Genomic DNA, 19,053 nt, shown 5'->3' with positions numbered 1-19,053 from the left:
TAATACCGTGTTGTAGGAAATCCATTTTATGGCAAACATGCTTCTAAAACATTTCAGCTTTGGTGCTATCTGAAATGCTAGTATATACATAAAGAAATATGTTCAGGGGCACTAAAATAGTGCAGTGAAATCCTAGAAGCACCTACAGGTCTAGGAGTAGAAAATAAATGATAATTACAAAAAAATGAATGAGTTCTGTCTACACATTCTCCAGTGGAATTATGTCCAAACACACTATTGTTAAGGAATAAAACATAAGATACAGAAAACAGAAAAGTGCATATATAATAGTATCATTTATATAAAATGATGGAGGAAAGTTATGACTTCATATACTGTGTAAAGATACTGGAAGAAAGTTAGTTGGAGATGGGGTGACCAATAAAAGCTGACTTCTTTTTTGTGATTTTAGTTTCATATTTGTTGAATTTGTCTCTATTCACTGACATTCTACATAGGAGATCTTTAAGGCAATGCTTATTTTTGAACATTACATTTAAGTTAATACACTTGATCTGAAGAAATGATTTTATTTATGCGGTCATCAACAGCTTAAATTCCTATGTGCCTTAGACATTGGGTTCTTGGTATAAAGCAGTGAACCAAACAGGTAGATTCTTGGACCTGCTAGACTTTCCCTATAGCAGATGCAGTTTAGAAAGAAATGTGTTTTCTCTGTATAGACCACTCTGACTTTCTTTCTTTCCCTTTCTTTCTTCTTCCTTCCTTCCTTCCTTCCTTCCTTCCTTCCTTCCTTCCTTCCTTCCTTCCTTCCTTCCTTCCTTCCTCCCTGCCTCTCTGTCTCTCTCTCTCTCTCTTTTCTTTTCTTTTCTTTCTTTTTTTTGGGGGGGAGGGTTTTCAAGACAGGGTTTCTCTGTGTAGCTTTGGCCGTCCTGGAACTTGCTCTGTAGACCAGACTGACCTCAAACCCATAGAGATCTGCCTGCCTCTGCCTCTGCCTCACAAGTGCTGGGATTAAAGGTGTGCACCACCACCACATGGCCCACTCTGCCTTTTATACTGTTCTCTTCCCCACACTTCTGATCAACCTCCTGCTCTTCCTGACTCCATGAAGAAGTGTAGGAAGGACTGTACAGAGGGTACATTCATAGCCCTCTACACCAGTCTCTGCTTCACAACCATACACAGGTGACCCAAGGATCAGGGACAAACAGAACAATGTCAGCAAAACAGACTTTCTTCAGCTGTCCCAGAAGTGTCTAAATCTTTTCTGTGACAGTACCTAAGGTAGAAAGCCACCAACTTCAGAAATGACCGACCGACTTAGCAAATGTGTTGCTTAAAGCATATACTGTTGTAAGTTGCCAGCAGCCTACACTTAGACAACTGCCAGCTTAAATAGTTGAAGCTCAGAGCCCCCATACACGTTCTGCACACGATCTGTAGTTGGAATTTTTCCGGTGGCACTCCCTCTATAATAATGAAGAGAATGCCAGGCCATCAGAATGTCCTTTGAGGCTCTTCCACCAGCTGCAACTTCAACACTGTGTTAGGGCTTCCACAGCAAGACTGCCCACACTGGTGCCTGTAGACTGAATTCACGCTTCTGGGCAGCCTCTGAGAACCATTGTTTATAGTTCATAGCAGTTAAAGTCCACTCCTAGTCTCTCAAGCCTACAAATGGAAACCCCTCAAGGCCCAGCTGTTAGAACAACTTCATACTGTCATCATCAGGAAAGACAAATGCCTAACTCAAAGAAGGAAGTATTCTTCAAAAATCCTGATGTATCTCAGAGCAAAGAACGAAACGTTATTGATGATCTTTGCCACAGGGTGATGGTTCTCCACCTGTAACTTCTCGCAGTTGAGAACAATTCAAGCTTACACCTAAAGGCTCTCTGTGTGTGAAACAATGCATCATGACACTAAAATCCAGTGTCACCCCCACCTCTACCAGCTTGTGTGACCTAAGTCCCTATTTTCTACTTTCTTTCCTATGCTCTATCTGCCTGGAATGGCTTCACTGGTCTTTCTTCCTTATCTCAACTTCTTATAAATTGCTGTTCTGTGAAGTCTTCCCTGAGTTCCAAATCAGTGTCCTTTCTACTCACATCACTAATGGAGATCCCCATACTCTACTGTATAATTTGTTACATAGCATCACTATTGCACACTTATTATTCAACTTATTTTAGCTTTATCATCTCATTTAGGTTGCCAGGCAACACATGATTACTACAGTTTAATGAATATTAATACAATTACTAATACTATGAGCATACTATGTGTAAAGCTCTATAAATACATTATCTCTTATTGTCACAAAACCTTATTAGAATATTAGTAGTGTTACTGACATTTTTATGGTTGATGAAAGTAAATGCAAGAAAGATAACAAAGACGGTTTAACTGGGGGAGTTAAAATCAAGTCCTTTCTGCTTTAAGGACAATGCTTTTAGCTGCTACCCTAAAATATTGCCTGTGAATAGTAGTGGACAGCTCTCTCTCTAAGTGCTTGCTGACCTCAAGCTCTGTACTATGAGTGCCACACACATTAAGCTCATTTGATGCTCCCCCAAACTCTGGGACCTATGTATTGTGGTTATAATACCAATTTTTTAAAAGTGCAATTAAGGCTTAGAACTGTTAGTGATCTCCCCAAGGTCAAAGGACTGTGGATACGAATGCAAGTGAATCTCCCTTCAGAGCCTGAGTCCTAACCCACTCATTGATTCCCTGGCTAAATGACAGAGTGGACCTGAATCTTTGAAAACACTATATACATTTTTAAGAATAACTCCCTGGAACAAAACTAAATCACAACCTCTTCTGAGCAATGCAAACCAACCAAACCGATCCCCGTCACCCACACTCACCTTAGCACATGTGTGGATCCATTAATGGTTGTGGTTGAACATGGGACAGTCTGGCCCAGAATGGAGGGTCTTCTGTAGCGTTCATCATCACAGCAGAGGATGACGAGGAAGGCACGTCTAAAAGACTTATTCAAGAAGGCATAGAGAAAAGGGTTCAACCCTGAATTGATATAGCCAAGCCAAAGGAAAGCAGTCCACACCTGCTCAGGGACACTGTAGTCTATGAAAGGGTCCACAACATTGGTGACAAAGAAGGGAGCCCAGCAGAAACAGAAGCAGCCCATGATGATGCATAAAGTCTTGGCTGCCTTGGTCTCTGTCCGCATGCGATGTGTGCTGTGCTGGTCAGCTGGCTGGGGTCTGCTTTCAGGGGTGGTTCCTGCTCGTTGTAACATCTGGATCTGCTGGGCATGCTCCTTCGCAGTGACATAGATGCGGTAATAGGCCAGCACCATGAGGAGAAACGGGATGTAGAAGGCCACCACGGAGCAGGTGATGGCGTAGGGCTTGTTGACCATGAAGACACAGAATGTGGAGTTAGAGTTGTGGTTGAGTTCCCTTTTCTTTATCTGAGAGTGGGAGGGAGAGAAAAAAATGAGGGTAGGAAGGTGAATGGGGAGAAAACCGTGAAGAAAATGAAGAAAGTGAAAAAAAAAAAACATGGGAAAAGAAATAATGGGAAAAGACAAGAGGAAGAAGAAGATAAAAGAACAATGCAAGAGTGAAAGAAGGGGAAAGAGAGAAAGAAAAACGAGGTTTAACATCAAGTTTTTATTTTTCTTACAAATCTATAGCACACAGGACTTTCATGGTAGAAAAAGAATGTGTTCCAGAGTTCAATGAGCTTGTCTGTGTGAGGTCTCAGGGAAAAAAAGGAAGGCATAATCAGTAATCATTCTCAATTCCATCTACCCATTCTTCCTTCCTTGTCTGACTGTGTATAACATATGAATATCCCTTAATAGTATGTCTTAGATCACTACCATCAGATAGGTTTATGATACGCACAGAATGTCATGCTAAGCCTATAGGCTGAAGATGATGCCCCAGCACTGCGGAGAAACCTCAGGTGACTGTCCAGGCAGCTGGCTGTTTCTGTCAACTCACAAATTTTTTTTTGGAAGTTGCTTGTATGCACTTCCTGGTTTTATTTTTGTTAGCTAATATTTATTTCCTTCTTGGGTCTCTGAGGGAGTTGAAGATTAATTAGTTATAGTTGAAGGTTAGTTAGCCATAGTTGAAGATTAATTAGGATAGAAAGTGAATTAGATACATTTTGGACTTAACAAAATAGGATAGATAATGAAATTATTTTCTTTGAATTTGTCAAATACAAATGGACTAGACATTGTTTAGACATTTATTACTTGTATATATTGTATATAGTTATTGTACTTTTGTATATAGTTTTTCTTTTGTTAGTTATAACCTTTTTCTTTTTTTCCTTTTTATTAAAATAGAAAAAGGGGAAATGTGGTGGTATTTTACTTGTACTGAAATGTGATTTTAATTGTATGTTAATAAATAAAGTTGCCTGGGGGTCAGAGCTATTAGAGCCATAGCAAGTGCGTGGCGGCGGTGGCGCACGCCTTTAAGGACCTGGAGGGCGGTACATACAGGCAGTGACGAGGCAGTCACATGTTTGGGTTTACAACCAATGAGAAGGCAGAACAGCTAGAGTATATAAAGACATACACACAGGAAGTAGATCCCTTTTGGAGAGCTCTCTTGGCTGAAGAGGATCCCTGAATCAGGAAGGGTGAGGCTCTTAGCTCTGACCTCTTGGCTTTCTTCTCTGAATCGGCTCTGTGTTTCTTATTTAATAAGACCATTGGTTACATCTACAGAATGTGACCTCTCATATAGATCAATTTCTCAATATCTTCATTTTGGCTGCCACATTTTTAAATAATAAATTTGTTAATGTTTGAAAACTTCGTCTTGTATCATTTGAAATCCAGATCTTTGGGGGGATGCTGGGATCTTTCCTGTTTCTTTGCTTACTGGATACACTGATGAACTTTTCCCATTTAGGAAATATAGTACTCAAATCGATGTAGAGAAATGATCAAGTCAGGCATGAGGCTTGAGAGAAAGAAAAGGTAGATATTTCACAACCATGGAAGACATAACACAGTAGTTGACCTTTTACCCATAGTTTCACTTTTCAAGGTTTTGTTACTTGTGGTCAACAAGTTCTGATATTGGATAACTAAACAATCCCTAGTTTTTAAATTGTATGCCATTCTGTGTAACATTATGAAATTCTACACCATTCTCCTCTGTCTCAAGTAGGAAAGGAGTCATCCCTTTGATCAGCATGTCTACATTATATATGTCACACAATCATTAACTACTTAATAGCTTTCTCAGTCATTAGAATGACTATTGAGGTACTTGTATTCAAGTAGCCCTTATTTCACTTAACAATGGCCCAAAGCACAAGATTGGTGCAATTTTATGACAGCATGTAGTTATAATTGCTCTACTTTATTGTAACTGTTGTTATTGATCTCTTTCAGTGCCTGATTTGTAAGTTGAACTTTACCATACGTGTGTGTGTGTGTGTGTGTGTGTGTGTGTGTGTGTGTGTGTGTGTGTGTGTGTGTGTGTAGGGAAAATATTGTATGTGTGTGTGTAATAGTAGTAGCAGTGGTGGTGGAAGTGGTGGTAGTAGTAATAGTAGTAGTAGTAGTAGTACTAATAGTAGTATATGTAGTAGTTTCAGGAATCCCCAGGGGGTTTGGAATGTATTACCTAGTGAATAAAGGAATATTCATCCTTGCTTCCTATTTTTTACTGAATCCAATCCACTTATGTTTTATTTCCAGTCATTCCATTCAAACTGCCTTGGTCAAGACCTCCACAAATCTAACTCTTATTTTAAATCAGCTATTTAATGTATTGATGTATCTGAGCCTCAAAGTCTTCCTTACAGATCCATATTTTATTGAAGTAAAAGACATTATACAAAATATTAAATGTGTATGGTGAATGAATTTTACAAAGTAAAAGTACATCTGTAGTCATACATGTACAAATCAAAGTATAGAATATTAGTGGCATCTCTAATGCCTCACAAATTACCCTCTCAGTCATAACCATATATTTTGTTGTTGCAGTCATGTGGCTCCCAATGGGCTGTATCAATGAATAGTTCTGCCACTAGGCTAGGAGCACTCCAGTTACCCCACATCCTAATCAGCACTTGTTATTGTCTATACATAGCTATACCTCATTGTGGGCTTGTTTGATGTTTATTGAAAGTGTTATCCATTTTCTTCTCTCTATCTCTTTCTTTCTTTCTCTCTCTCTCTTTCTCTCCCTCTCCCCTCTATCTCTCTCTGTCTCTCTCCTCTTTGTCTCCTCTCTGTCTGTCTCCTCTCTGTCTGTCTGTCCCTGTCTCTCTCACTCTCCTTCTCTCCCCTTGCCCCCTTTCCTCTCTCTCTCTCTCTTTGTCTGTCCGTCTGTCTGCCTGTCTGTGTGTTAGTTCTTTGAGAATTTTAAAGAATGTGCTTTGAAAATATTCACCCTTCCTCCCCCAAGTCTTTCCAGATCAGCTCTCTTCCCTTTTCACCCAAGTTTATGTCTTTTTATTTTCTGTCAAGGCCAATTTGTGTTTCCCAAATATACTTGGATTGTGGCCTTCCCTTGGAGCTTGGTAGACTTATCAAAGGCTACACTTTTAGGGAAAATTGATCCTTCCTCTCCCAGTATCTAATAACTGCCAACAGCATCACTGCCAGAGGCAAGACTTCATGCCTTACTCCACTGTCTGGCTTGCGTTTGCATAGATCTTATGCATGCTGTCATAACCACTGTGAATTTATATGTGCAGCTGCTCTGGTGTATTCAGAAGACACTATTTTGTTGTAGTCATCCAAAACATCTGACTCTCATATTCTTTATGCAATGATCCTTGAGTCTTTGGAGGGGGAAGTGTGGTACATATGTTCTTTTTAGGACTGAACATTTTATAGTCTCTTATTCTCTGTACATTGATTAGGGATGGGTAGCTATGTTGATGAAGGTTGAGAGATGCCTTAATCTATGTGTATAATGTCATTAGGAGATAGTTTAATGGTATATCCATTTAGCAGAATAATAGTAGTAGATTCTTTTCCTGAGTCTATGACCTGTCCATCCATAGGCTCTTTGCCTGATAATGAGGGCAGGTATGGGTTTCATCTTGTGAACATGGCCATAAATTCAATCAGAAAGTGATTGGTTATTCCTACAAGATTCATGCCACTATTGCACCAGTGGGTATGTCTTTCTAGGCCAGTCGTTATTATAGTTTACAGAATTCACAGCTGTGTATGACTAATGATTATTTTTCTCCTCTGGTAGCATGTATAACCTCTGCTAGTACTGTGAAAGCTAGACAGTAGGGATGAATCTTCCAAGTCAGTATTGGCTTGATTTTCCATGTTTTATGACTCAAGGATGTGGTGTCTTCAGCAATAGGGTCTTACTATCAAGTTCTGATGGGTAACAGGATGGTTGGCAACAGCCTTTATTGTGTGAGCATCTTGGGAAAACCCACTGGCCAACAGGTCAATCCTGAACGGTATCTTGGGCTTCCTTGTCTATATGATATAAATGTTGGAAAAGAAGAGATGAGTTTCTGCTTCTATTCCTGATTAGTGTTTTTGTTCCTCCTCTGAGACTAGATTAGAACAGTGATCTTCTTCCCAGCTTCTATTAGCCCACATTCTTGCAATTGTGTCTTCAGTCTCAATCCATGCTAGTCTTCTTAGGCTCAGTAATTGTAGAAAATGGGACTGAAAAGTTTTTCTTTAAGTAATATTTGGAATAAAAATTTTGCTGAAATTTTTCCTCATGTAAAAGCATCTTTAGTTAACATTCATTAAAAACGTATTGGCTTCTTTTGCATTTTATCAGTTATTGAGAGTTTCTAGTTACATGCAGCATGCTTTGCTCATGTTCACCAATCCACCACCTATACTCTTTCCACATCCACCACCTTCTCTATCCACTCCTCTCCCCCAACCCCCGCCCCCAAAACAGAGCCTTCCAGATCAATTTGTGCTGCCTAACATATTCTTGGAATTACGGTCTTCAACTGGAGCGTAGTCAACTTCCCAGAAGTTACACTCTAAGAGGATCTGATTCTTCCTTTCTCAGCAGCTAACAATGGCCAATCACTCCAAGGCTAGGGGTGGGATTGTGTGTGCATCTTCCCACTCCATGCTGGGATTTGGTCTGGATTAGGCTTACACAGGATTTTTATGGTGTAGTTTAAGTTGGCTTGGACCAGAATTTCTCATGCATCTGCTTCTCAAGTGCTATGGTTATAATGCATTTTATTCATCCTTATAGTTATGGTTGGGATAGTTGCTATACCTATAAATAGCATTTTCTATCCTCATTTATGATGGGCTTTTTAAACAGCTTTCTAGAATTTTCCCTCTTCTTTTGCTTCCTTCTTAGTTGTACCTCCCAACCCTCCATTTCTGGCTTTTTACTTCTTAGACATTTTCTCTTATATATCCTTATTTCCCCCAGATGATTATGTCTACTTGTATGGGTTTAAATAGCATCTAGCTCTGAGAATGCCTTAACGTGTAGTTTCTTTCTGATAGAGAACTCCCATAAATATCACGATTTGATATTAAGCTAATTTCTTGAGAGTTGCACTAAAACATCTAGCAGGCATTTAACACTTATATTGTGATTTCTGTAACCCACAAAACCTATCCTACCTATGGTATTTTCAACCTGGAATTTCCAGCTGAAATCAACAGTCATCCACTCCATTTTTCCAGTTGTGCTGACCGAAATCTTGATTGTATTGAACTAAGGTTTTCTTTTCACATGTCTGTTCTAACCATACAGAAGATCCTGTTCACATTAAAAATCTACCTACATTCTAAATCACAGTCGCTATTGCTTCCACTGAAACTACAGCACCATTGTCTCTTACCATGACATCACTTTAGCAGACTTCCTTAATGTTTGCTTTTTAACAGAAAAAAAAGTGAGGATTCTTTAAAATGTTATAAATCATACTACTAATATGCTCAGACCCTATAGTGACTCCATATCACTCACAGTTAAATCTGATGCCTTCACTGTCCCACAGAACAATGCATTATCTCCCGATTTATTTTATTTTATCATTTCTTAAGTTCCTTTCCTGCTTTCTTAGCTCCAAATTAACTTTGTAATGGCCTTCGGCAGGCACATCTTGCCTCTGGACCTTTGTATCAGCTATTTTATGTCCACTGTGTGCTAATCCAAGATACCTACTAGTATAATTCCCCCATCTCCTTAAAGTCTTTATTCAGATGTCACCTTCTCAATAGAGCCTACTCTAACTCCCTATTTAGAATTTCAATCTGCTAGCAACCCACCTTTTAAAGATTTAATATTTGGAAATTGTTTGTGTGGGGGTGGGTGCATGCACCCACATGTGGGCACGTGCATGTGTGAACAGGTTGCCAAGGAAGCCAGAGGTGTTGGATTCCCTGGAGCTGGAGTTACAGGCAGTTGTGAGTGGTGTGGGGCCTGTACACGTTCTTATTATGGAGCCATCCCTCGAGCCCCAAACTGAGGTAAAATATAGTCATTGTTGTCCAACGTTCTAGCTGTCTGCTTATTTTCAGTGTCACGCTTGCTGTTTGCGTCTCCCTGGTTGGACATCAAGTTACAAGGATTTGGCCCCTTACCAGCTCTGTTCACTAATGCAGCCTCAACGCCTAGATATGCAAGGGCCCAATAAACACAGAAGGGGAGAACATCTAAACTCTCAAAACTTCTCACACTTCAGGACACTGTCACCCTACTCCGTGTCACCCTCATCCCTTAGCAGGTCTGTTGCAGTCTCTCCTCAGTGCCTTCCCAGTTTCCTGTAGCCCTATCGCTGTTTTCTGAAGGCTAGCTATGATGGTTCTTCTGAACCCTTCAATTTCAAAGTAAAAAAAAAAAAACCCTACTATTGTTCAAAGTAAACAAAACAAACAAGCATAATCTGGCCAAAGACTACCTCTCCAACTTCTGTGTTTCAACTGAGCCAAGAACGTCCTTAATGAGGTTCACCGGAGGAGTGATTAACATGGGGCTTGATACATTGTAAGTATAAACATTTGTTGACCATTGTTATTACTGTTATTTGAATAAGAGCATTTGTTGGAAATTGGCACTTCATTTCCCCTCCAAATGCAAAAACAAACAAACAAACAAACAAAGAAGCAAAACAAAACCTAATATTCTGAAAGAAAGAGTCCGAGATTGAAGAAATAATCTACAGATTCTCCCAGGAGAGAGTCCCTGTCACTAGTATATTTTCAGCAAGAATTCCTTGTTCTGAAATGTAAGTCCTGGCCATGGGATTCATTTGGATGTCGTTTCTTATTCAAAGAGGAAGTTAAAATCCTAAAGTGTAGAGAAGAAGGGGAATTCTCTCTTCTGGTCCTTTTGGGCCAGAATTCATTCTCAGCCTCTTCTTTCTGCTCTTTCCCCACATCTAGAGGGCTGGCTTTGCGTGACTACATGTCATCCTCCATAGCCCTGGCAATGGATCCAGACCATCCGTTTTAATTGTCAGGATACCTCTTGTATGCCAGAGTAGAACTCTTAAAGATGATTTTGACAGTGAGATGGTTAATGTCATGTGTCAATTTAACTAAGCCATGGGGTGCCCAGACGTTTGGTGAAGTCCTGTTTTGAGTATGGCAACATTTTTGGTTGAGATGAAGCTCTGAACTGGCAGATTGCATAAATCAGTTCTCTTCCAATTCAGCACTGCCGTCCAACCTATTAAAGGCCTGAACAGAACAAGGAAGCTGATTGAAAGGGAGCTGCTCTATTATTGCCTTGATGAGGGCCATCCGTTTTTCCTATCTTTGGACTTGAACTGAAATATTGGCTCTCCTGAGTCTCTAGTTTGCTGAGACTTGTCAACTTCCACAACCATGTGGACCAGTTACAATACATAATACATATATACATACATACATCCTATTGCTTCTATTTCTCTGGAAAACCAATACCCAGGATTTGGACGATGCATGGTATGTGTAGCACATGTCCCCTTCACACTTATATTAGACACTATTTTCACTGAGCATCAACTTCCCTTCCTTTTTCTTTTTTGTTTTTTTCAAGACAGGTTTCTCTGTGTAACAGCTCTGGCTATCCTGGAACTCACTTTGTAGATCAGGCTGGCCTCGATCTCACAGAGATCTGCTTCCCAAGTGCTGTGATTAAAGGCGTGCACCACCATGCCAGGCCTCCAACTTCCCTCCTTAATACACTCCTTAAGGAAGTTGAGCATTAACAGAGCTGGAATCACAGATTAGCTCTCTGACTTCTGGTGCAGGACTCTTTTCATTCCCTAGCAGACTCCATTCACCTGGCGAGTCTCTCCCCAGGCACTGCAGACCTTACAGACTCTGAACATGAAATAGGATGAAGGTGTCTCAGGACATGTGATATGCCTCAAGTTCTGAGAACTGATTGTTAAACAGAGAATCCCTGTCCTCCTACAGAAAAACTACATGGCATGGGGAATGCAGCTTAACCCACTCATCTTAAATGGGCATAATTATTCTTTTCTTAAAAGGATTCTTTTGGGGTTATATGTAAAGTGCTCACTGTCCTGTCCAACATACAGAAATATTAAAAAATTATTTGAAACACTTGCTAAAGCAGCCTTTGTTCTACATTATTTTCATAAACAAGAGAAAATACTGTGATTTTTGCAGAAGGAGATTAGCTTCAACTCTAAACACAACAATGTGGGGATTTATAGCCAAGGATTTGGTTTGTGAGGATCAGTGGACAAAATTATGGACCGTAAATGTGAGAAGCAGGTGGGATTCCAGCTAAGTCAACTTAGCAGGATTCTTGCTGAAGACAAGCCAGGACAATCAGACATAACCTGGGGAAGGGGAAGGATAAAGTGCCTGGTCCTTTACTGAGGATGGGGGAGTCTAGTTAAACCAACTTACCATCGTTCTTGCTGAAACTGGGCAATGCAAAGTTGGACATAGTCTTGATTAGAATTAATTGTCAACCTGACAGAATCTAGAATCACCAGCAAGAAGGGCCTCTGGGTATATCTGTGGGGGTTTATCTTGAGCACGTTAACTGATATGGGGAGACCCATCTTAGTTGTGGGTAGGACCATTCTCCAGGCAGGGGTTCTGGAATGTGGAAGTCAAAACAGCAGACTGAGCAGTAGTGGACATTCATTGTTCTCTTTTGACTGTGGACATTATGGGACTCGCTGCTTCAGGTTCCTCCTACTGTCTTGATTTCTCTACCATGATGGACGATGGTATCAAACTGTGAGTTAAAATAAGTCATTTCTCCCTTAACTTGCTTCTTTCAGGGTATTTTATTCGCACATGATATGATAGTATATATAAGGGACCTCAAAAACTCTACCAGGGAACTCCTAAGCTGATAAACACCTTTAGTCAAGTGACTGAATACAAGATTAACTCAGAAAAAAATCAGTAGCCCTCCTATATAAAATGATAAAAGGACTGAGAATGAAATAAGAGAATCAATACCCTTTATAATAGCCTCAAATAATATAAAATACCTTGGTGTAACTCTAACCAAGCAAGTGAAAAAACTGTATTACGAGAATTTCAAGTCTCTGAAGGTATTTTCTCATAGCACAGGAAAGAAATTAAGATAGATATAGAAATCTAAACTTTGGTGCCTAGGGGGTTCATGTGATCTAAATATATTGTGTTCATGTATGAAATTCTCAAAGAATAAATAAATAAACTTTCAAAGACACAAGGTCTAGTTGGGAAGATAATTCAGAGGACCCTGGCTAACATTTTGCCGAGTTGAGACTCTCGCAGTAGACATTTAGAAATGTGGCTCAGACCAGTATTGTAATATCTCCATTAAAATAGCTAACAAATTTAGTATTATCTGCTTATCTAGAATGGCTGTCAAAGTTGACTGGCTAATTAATATCCCCATGGTGTCTGCGTGGATACTCACCACATCATCGATGCCGATTTTGTTCCAGCCTTGCATGATGGGGAGAAAAGATATAAACATGGGAATGGACCAGCAGCCTCCCAACATTAGTGCGATGCGGACAGGGGTCATCTTGCTTCTATAAACCAAAGGTTGGCAGCAGATGGCATAATATCTGGAGAGACAATGAGGGGTGGACCACGGGCAAGGAGAAATGAGAGGGAGAAGGGAAAGAGAATAGATGAGGGAGAGGAGGAAGAGAGAGGAACAGGAAGGGATGGAAAGAAGGGGCAGCATCAAAGAAAGAAGAATTGGAGGAGTGGGTAGAGAGTAAAGTAAGGAAGAAAAATTGGTAATAAATGGAAGGGCAGGTGGTAGAGGAGGAGAAAGAAAGGGAAGGGAATTGGAAGGAGAAAGGAAAGAGAAAAGACAATTATACAATAAGAATATTAGCACACAGCTTATATATTCTGTTAATACACAAATATGTTTTAGATTGCATCTGAAGGTCATTGCCTTGAGTTGGCGCCACATCCCTCTTCATCTCCCAAAGTCTTAAGCAGCTTGATCTGCATGAAAATCTACTCTACCTCAGACACAATTCCACTTTCAGAGAATGGAAAAACTTCTTGAGCCCTCCAGACCACTGGACCCTGGTACCTCTAGCCTCTGTGACTATAATTTGACCTATCTTGGATTTGTTCCCTTCCTCTTGATGGTTATGATAAGATGTTGTACTTCTGTGTTCCTTAAATTGCTGTCCAGGATTACCCCTTCTCCTTTCCCCTGCAACAGATTTATCTGAGAAGGCCAATGCAGATCCCAAGGATCTCCTGAATCAGCTTGCTAGGGAGTCACCTGGAGTGTACATTTTCACCAGTGAGTCAATGCTACTTTCAGATAAGTGCCCTCCATTCCCCCTTAAAGGTGCATGCACTTCTGGGTTTCCCTACATTAGTATGAGACCAAGTGATGGGCTTAAGCCGAGGAGTCACAAGTAGAATTCACATGCATTGTTTCTGACAGTGATCATTTAATTTTTTCTCTAAAGCTAGGCATATAAAGTTGCAAACATTTTACTGTTAGTTATTGTCTACTTGTTGAAACTATGCTCCCTTTATTTACTGGGGCCTGAGCCTTTCTTGCAATTCACTGCTCACCCTCTTTTGTGTTTATATTGTGCCTAAGGTATTAGACTTCTTCTACTTTCACAAATGGTTTCCTCTCTAACTCCCAGACTCGCAATCCTGCATGTTATTCCACCCTGTCCAAAAGTGCTATGCCTTGATTAGCATTGCTGTAGTTTAGTATGATTTGCTGCTACAGAGAAACAAATGGAAGTATCAAATTCCCTTTAAAACGTAACTTTGAGGGTGATGCTATAGATCAGTAAACAGTTTTCCAAACCCTTATACAATTTGCAGATACAGTCAGTCCTGGAAAATGTATACCTGAAGTACAGTTGGGATAGTTCCATCCTCAGGGTCTAGGGTGGGATGCAGGGATGTACCTTGCACAGGCAGCTATGGAAACTTTCTCTTGCATAGACTTGGATTGTTGAGAAAGGTGACAAAAATTCTTATTCTCTTTTTTTTAAATACTAACAATAGTAAAGAGGAGGGAATGACTTTATTTTGTTTAATTTTAAACAAGGTTAGAGAAACTCTGAGTGCTAGGTTAGTATATACACAATAAAAACGTGTGATCATGCCCAGATTCATATTTGACTTAAACTTTTTTCTCTATCCTACAGTAAGGATAATATGATTTTTTAAATTGGCATCACAGGGCAAAAAACTATGAAATATGGGATTCTTAACTAAAACTCACAAAACTGACGTGAATGCTGAAGAGTCTTACTGGCAGAATCCTCAAAAAGCCACCTTATAGATTTTGAATATATTTCCTCATATCATAAAATATTTTCTTTCAAGGAAAGAATTTAGAAAAGTTAAAAAAGAAGGAAACTGCCCTTTTATGATCTTCCTCTACAGCATGCCTGGTAGCATCATTAGTGAGAAGTTACTGTTCGAATTGGCAAGTGTTCTGAGACCACTGATAAAGCACACTGAATGCATTAATCATAACAGTTACCATTGACTTCCTTACCAAAGGCCCTATTTATATAATATTATACAATGCTCATAACTAGTGTGTGAATGAGTGTGTGTGTATGTGTATGTGTACTTGCACCTGTGTGCATTTGTGTGCAGAGGCCAGAGGTCAATCTTGGTTGCCATTCACCTGTTTTTTGAAAAAGAATTTTTTTGTTGGCATGGAACTCACCAAGTATTCTCAGCTGGCTGGCTAGAAAGTCCCAGAGGTCTGCCTGTATCTCCCTCCCCAATCCTGAGATTACAAGCATGTGCCACCACACCCAAACTTTTTACATGTGCTGTGGGGGTTGAACTTAAGTTCCTCTGGTTACATAGCATGTACTTATACTGACTATGGTATCTTTCTAGCCCCTCATGAGTTTTTAAAAAGAGGAAATACACAAATATATCCAATGAAGGAATACAAGTAAAAAGTGTGTGTGTGTGTGTGTGTGTGTGTGTGTGTGTGTGTGTGTGTGTGTGTGTGTGCATCTTGGACAATACTCTGCACTGTTAAGAGTAGCTGACATTGGGCTTAGACAGACTACCTGAAAAGCCAGTTGGACTATGACTGCTATCATTCACTCTGATATCTCTTCAAAATCTCCAACAGATTTCTTTTAATTCCTTAAATACTCACTTTAGAAATAAATAGAAAATATTCAGGATTTGAAAGATACTATATGCCCAGGTTATTTTGTAGTTTTGTCAACTAAACACAAGCTAGAGTTACCTGGGAAGAAGAACCTCAGTTGAGAAAATGCCTGTAGGCACATCTGTGGGTACTTTTTGAACTGATGTTTGATTTGGGAGGGCCCAGCCTACTGTGGATGACACTACCCCTAGTCTAGTGGTCCTAGGCGATATAAGAAAGCAGACCAAGCAAGCCACAAGGTGCAAGCCAGGGAGCAGGATTCTCTGGCGGGTTCTACTTCAGTTCCTCCATCCAGATCCCTGTCTGGAGTTCCTGCTTTGGCTTCCTCAGTGGATTATGCCCTGGGATATTTAAGTCAAATAAATCATTCCTCCATGAACTGCTTTTGGTCATGATGTTTATCACAACAACAGAAAGAAAATGAAGACACTCAGAAATGCAAAATGCTTAAATCCCACTAAAGTGAGGTATGTATCCAAGCCTCCTGGAATTTACCAGGACCCGAGGATTCAATAAGTTCTACCAGAGGCTGTTATAAAACTAAGAGTATCCTGAAGCTAATAAATTTCTGTCTAAAAATGATTTTCTGTTTCTTCTAGTATTATCCCTCTGGCCTAATTTAAGATTTTTGTTTAAAATTTAACATACATGATTGCCTTGTGGTCATCTAAAGAGAGTTGTTATATTCCTTTGAAGTCACACTTTATATATGCAAAAACAAACAAACAAAACAAATCCCAGTCGTTTTCAGCTAGGAGTGATTTTGCTTACCAGGGGACTTTGGCAATCTAGAGACAACTTCCTGTTGTCACAACCTCCCTTGAAGCAGACACTATTGGAATCCAGCTGATTGAGGTATGCCACCAACCAATGCACAGATCAGCCTCCAACAACAACTATCTGATCTATAATGTCAATGTGCTGATACTGAAAACCTCTAGTTTATTCAATGCCTTTTTTCATCAATAGTAGGAGCTCCATAGCCTTGATATGTTCCATAATGTGTCATTTTCTTTTAAGAGTAGCGTGCTACCAAAGAGCACAATACTCTTTTGCCTTTCTCCATGTCCACCATAGCTCAATATAGCCTGGCTTGGAACACTGAAACAAGAGCACCTGTACCTCCTCAAAGAACAACCTAGGACAAAAAGTAAGAAAGTCTACTTTACTGGATTGTGAGCTTCATGAGGGCAGACATGTTTCAGAAGCAGCTTTGGAAGCTCCCAGGGGAGAAAAAAAAACATTACTAGTCCTACCTGGCTGTAAAGCCTATGAACCACAAGGATTGACATGGTGAGATATTCTGAGAGTTGCAGTAGTGATACTGACATTTTGAGGGTAACCAACATCCATCCAATTGTACTCAAGACCCCCTCAAACAAGGGAGAATTCCTGTCTGGAACTGTAAACATAGCCAACAAGGTGAGGTCATGTGACAGAGAAAAGAACCAATTACTGCCACCTGCCACTTTCTCAAAGCAGGATGATTTCTAACTGCATTCTAAATACTTATCCTATACCCACAGGTAAGTGCAGCTCTCTTTTTTATCAAAGAAGATGCTTTTTTCAGTAGATGGCGACCAGCACAGAAAACCACAACTGCTCAAAATGTAGGGACCAGTTGACCATGGGTGTCGTCCTCAGCAGATACATCTATAGCACAACTCCTACATGGAAGGCTCAGGGAATACAGTGGAAGAGACAGCAGAAAGGTAGTAAGAGCCAGAGGGTCAGGACATCTGTTTTGTGACAGTCTCATCTCCAAACATAAAAAGACACAAAATTGAAGGGGGCAGGAAAGGAAGGAGAGGGTGGGTCTGGGGGGAGTTTGGAGAAGAGAGGTGAATATTATCAAAATATGCTGTATGTAATTCTTAAAGAATTGGCAAAGTATACTTTTTTAAAAAAGAGTTTGAGGCCGGGCGGTGGTGGCGCACGCCTTTAATCCCAGCACTCGGGAGGCAGAGCCAGGTGGATCTCTGTGAGTTCGAGGCCAGCCTGGACTACAGAGTGAGATCCAGGAAAGGCGCAAAGCTGCACAGAGAAACCCTGTCTCGAAAAACCAAAAAAAAAAAAAAAAAAAAAAAAGAGTTTGAATGAAGAAGAGGTCACAAAACTTGGAAATGTCCATCTGGTTCAATCCTGCAGCATGTTTTTCTAGGAAAGAATTACAACAAAGAGAAAGGGTGTTGATTCTCAGGCTGAATGGATGTTGTTTAGCAAACAGAATTGCGGTTCATCTCAGGAGTAGATTAATATACAAAACCTGCTCTTTTGCCTTTTAAAGGATATTTTCTATTTACCAAAAAGTACTTTTACAAAGTGACTTAATAAATATTCTAATGATAAATTAGGTTCCAGATGGCCAGGATTAACTAGAATGTAGCAAAGGTGTTTGCAAACTAAGTTCTTATGCAAAACATTTCCAAGTTTGCTCATAAAGCTCCATTAAAATCCCCATCGGTAGACAACCTGCAGCTTCTCCAAACACAGCCACATGTAAATGTGGGATCTGATTGCTTTTAAATGTCTCTGGAGACACAATTTACTTTGATAAGTCTTAGAAGACAGCAGTGTATTTTAAACTCCATGCTAATCGCTTCACCACTCCTGTAACCGAGGAAAATACTGCCTCTTCATTCCTTGCACTTCAAACATGGGAAAGGGAGAAGTACTCAGAATTAGCAGAGACCTTAGCAGTCAACTTTATGTCTCCTCACAGATGAGCACTAACTTCCTTTACCTTAACCTCTTATTCCCTCTAGTCTCAAGGCTAGCTATTGACCTTCTCCAAGATAGTTTCCTTATCTGTAAAGTGGGATAAGGATGCTACACCATCCACTCACTGTGAGAACTGATGAAATAATATGTTGAAAACATAGAAAGTTCCCAGCATATAAAAATATGTATACACATGTGTATGTGTGTATTTTAAGTAAATTCAGCTACATTTTGGAACTTGGGCTCTAAGCTATTTGCCATATCAAAAGAAAACACTTGGAACAGCATCTTTAACTATAGTAGGGTCTAAGACACAAATACTAAATGAGTTCTTCCCTACAGGTAAATGGCTGTGACTGATGGAGTTTATCACATATAAGATGTAATATATGTTGTTGCTTATGAGTTCTGGGGTCAATGTTCCATACTCACAACTAATCACAAGATAAACAGGAATATCATTTCTCTCTCTCTCTCTCTCTCTCTCTCTCTCTCTCTCTCTCTCTCTCTCTGTCTCTCTCTCTCTGTCGCTATATAAATAGATAGATATATACTTTTATACTATATAGGGTTAATGGCTGGGCAGTAGCCCTTCCTCTACAATCCAGGCATGCCTTAGATCAGATCTCTGAATGTGTCCTTTTCTCCAATCAGAGATGGGCTCCCCATTTCTACATCATTTTTACCATTGCTGTTTTCACATGGTGTTTCTTTCACTGCATTGTGATTGCCACTCTCTTCTCTAATACCTCAATTATCTGCAGCATATGCCACA

The 19,053-nt window shown here is 39.9% G+C and overlaps 1 protein-coding gene across 8 annotated transcripts in view; it reads right to left on the bottom strand.

Moving 5' to 3' along the window:
• The window catches only part of Htr4 (5-hydroxytryptamine receptor 4), a 208,682-nt gene that overhangs the window by 70,788 nt on the left and 118,841 nt on the right, over positions 1-19,053 (bottom strand). For all 8 annotated transcript variants that reach the window (XM_052742293.1, XM_052742290.1, XM_052742297.1 and 5 more), the window contains 2 exons: positions 12,828-12,981; positions 2,838-3,406 (listed from right to left, as the gene is read on the bottom strand). In XM_052742293.1, the coding sequence (XP_052598253.1) occupies positions 2,838-3,406; positions 12,828-12,981 (723 nt within the window). The remainder of the gene's footprint in view (positions 1-2,837; positions 3,407-12,827; positions 12,982-19,053) is intronic.

Source organism: Peromyscus californicus, unplaced genomic scaffold (assembly GCF_007827085.1).
Source record: "Peromyscus californicus insignis strain IS unplaced genomic scaffold, ASM782708v3 Scaffold_17__1_contigs__length_78620276, whole genome shotgun sequence".
Lineage (NCBI taxonomy): Eukaryota > Metazoa > Chordata > Mammalia > Rodentia > Cricetidae > Peromyscus > Peromyscus californicus.
The sequence above is the reverse complement of the archived record's forward strand: the minus strand, read 5'-3'. Positions and strand labels throughout refer to the sequence as shown.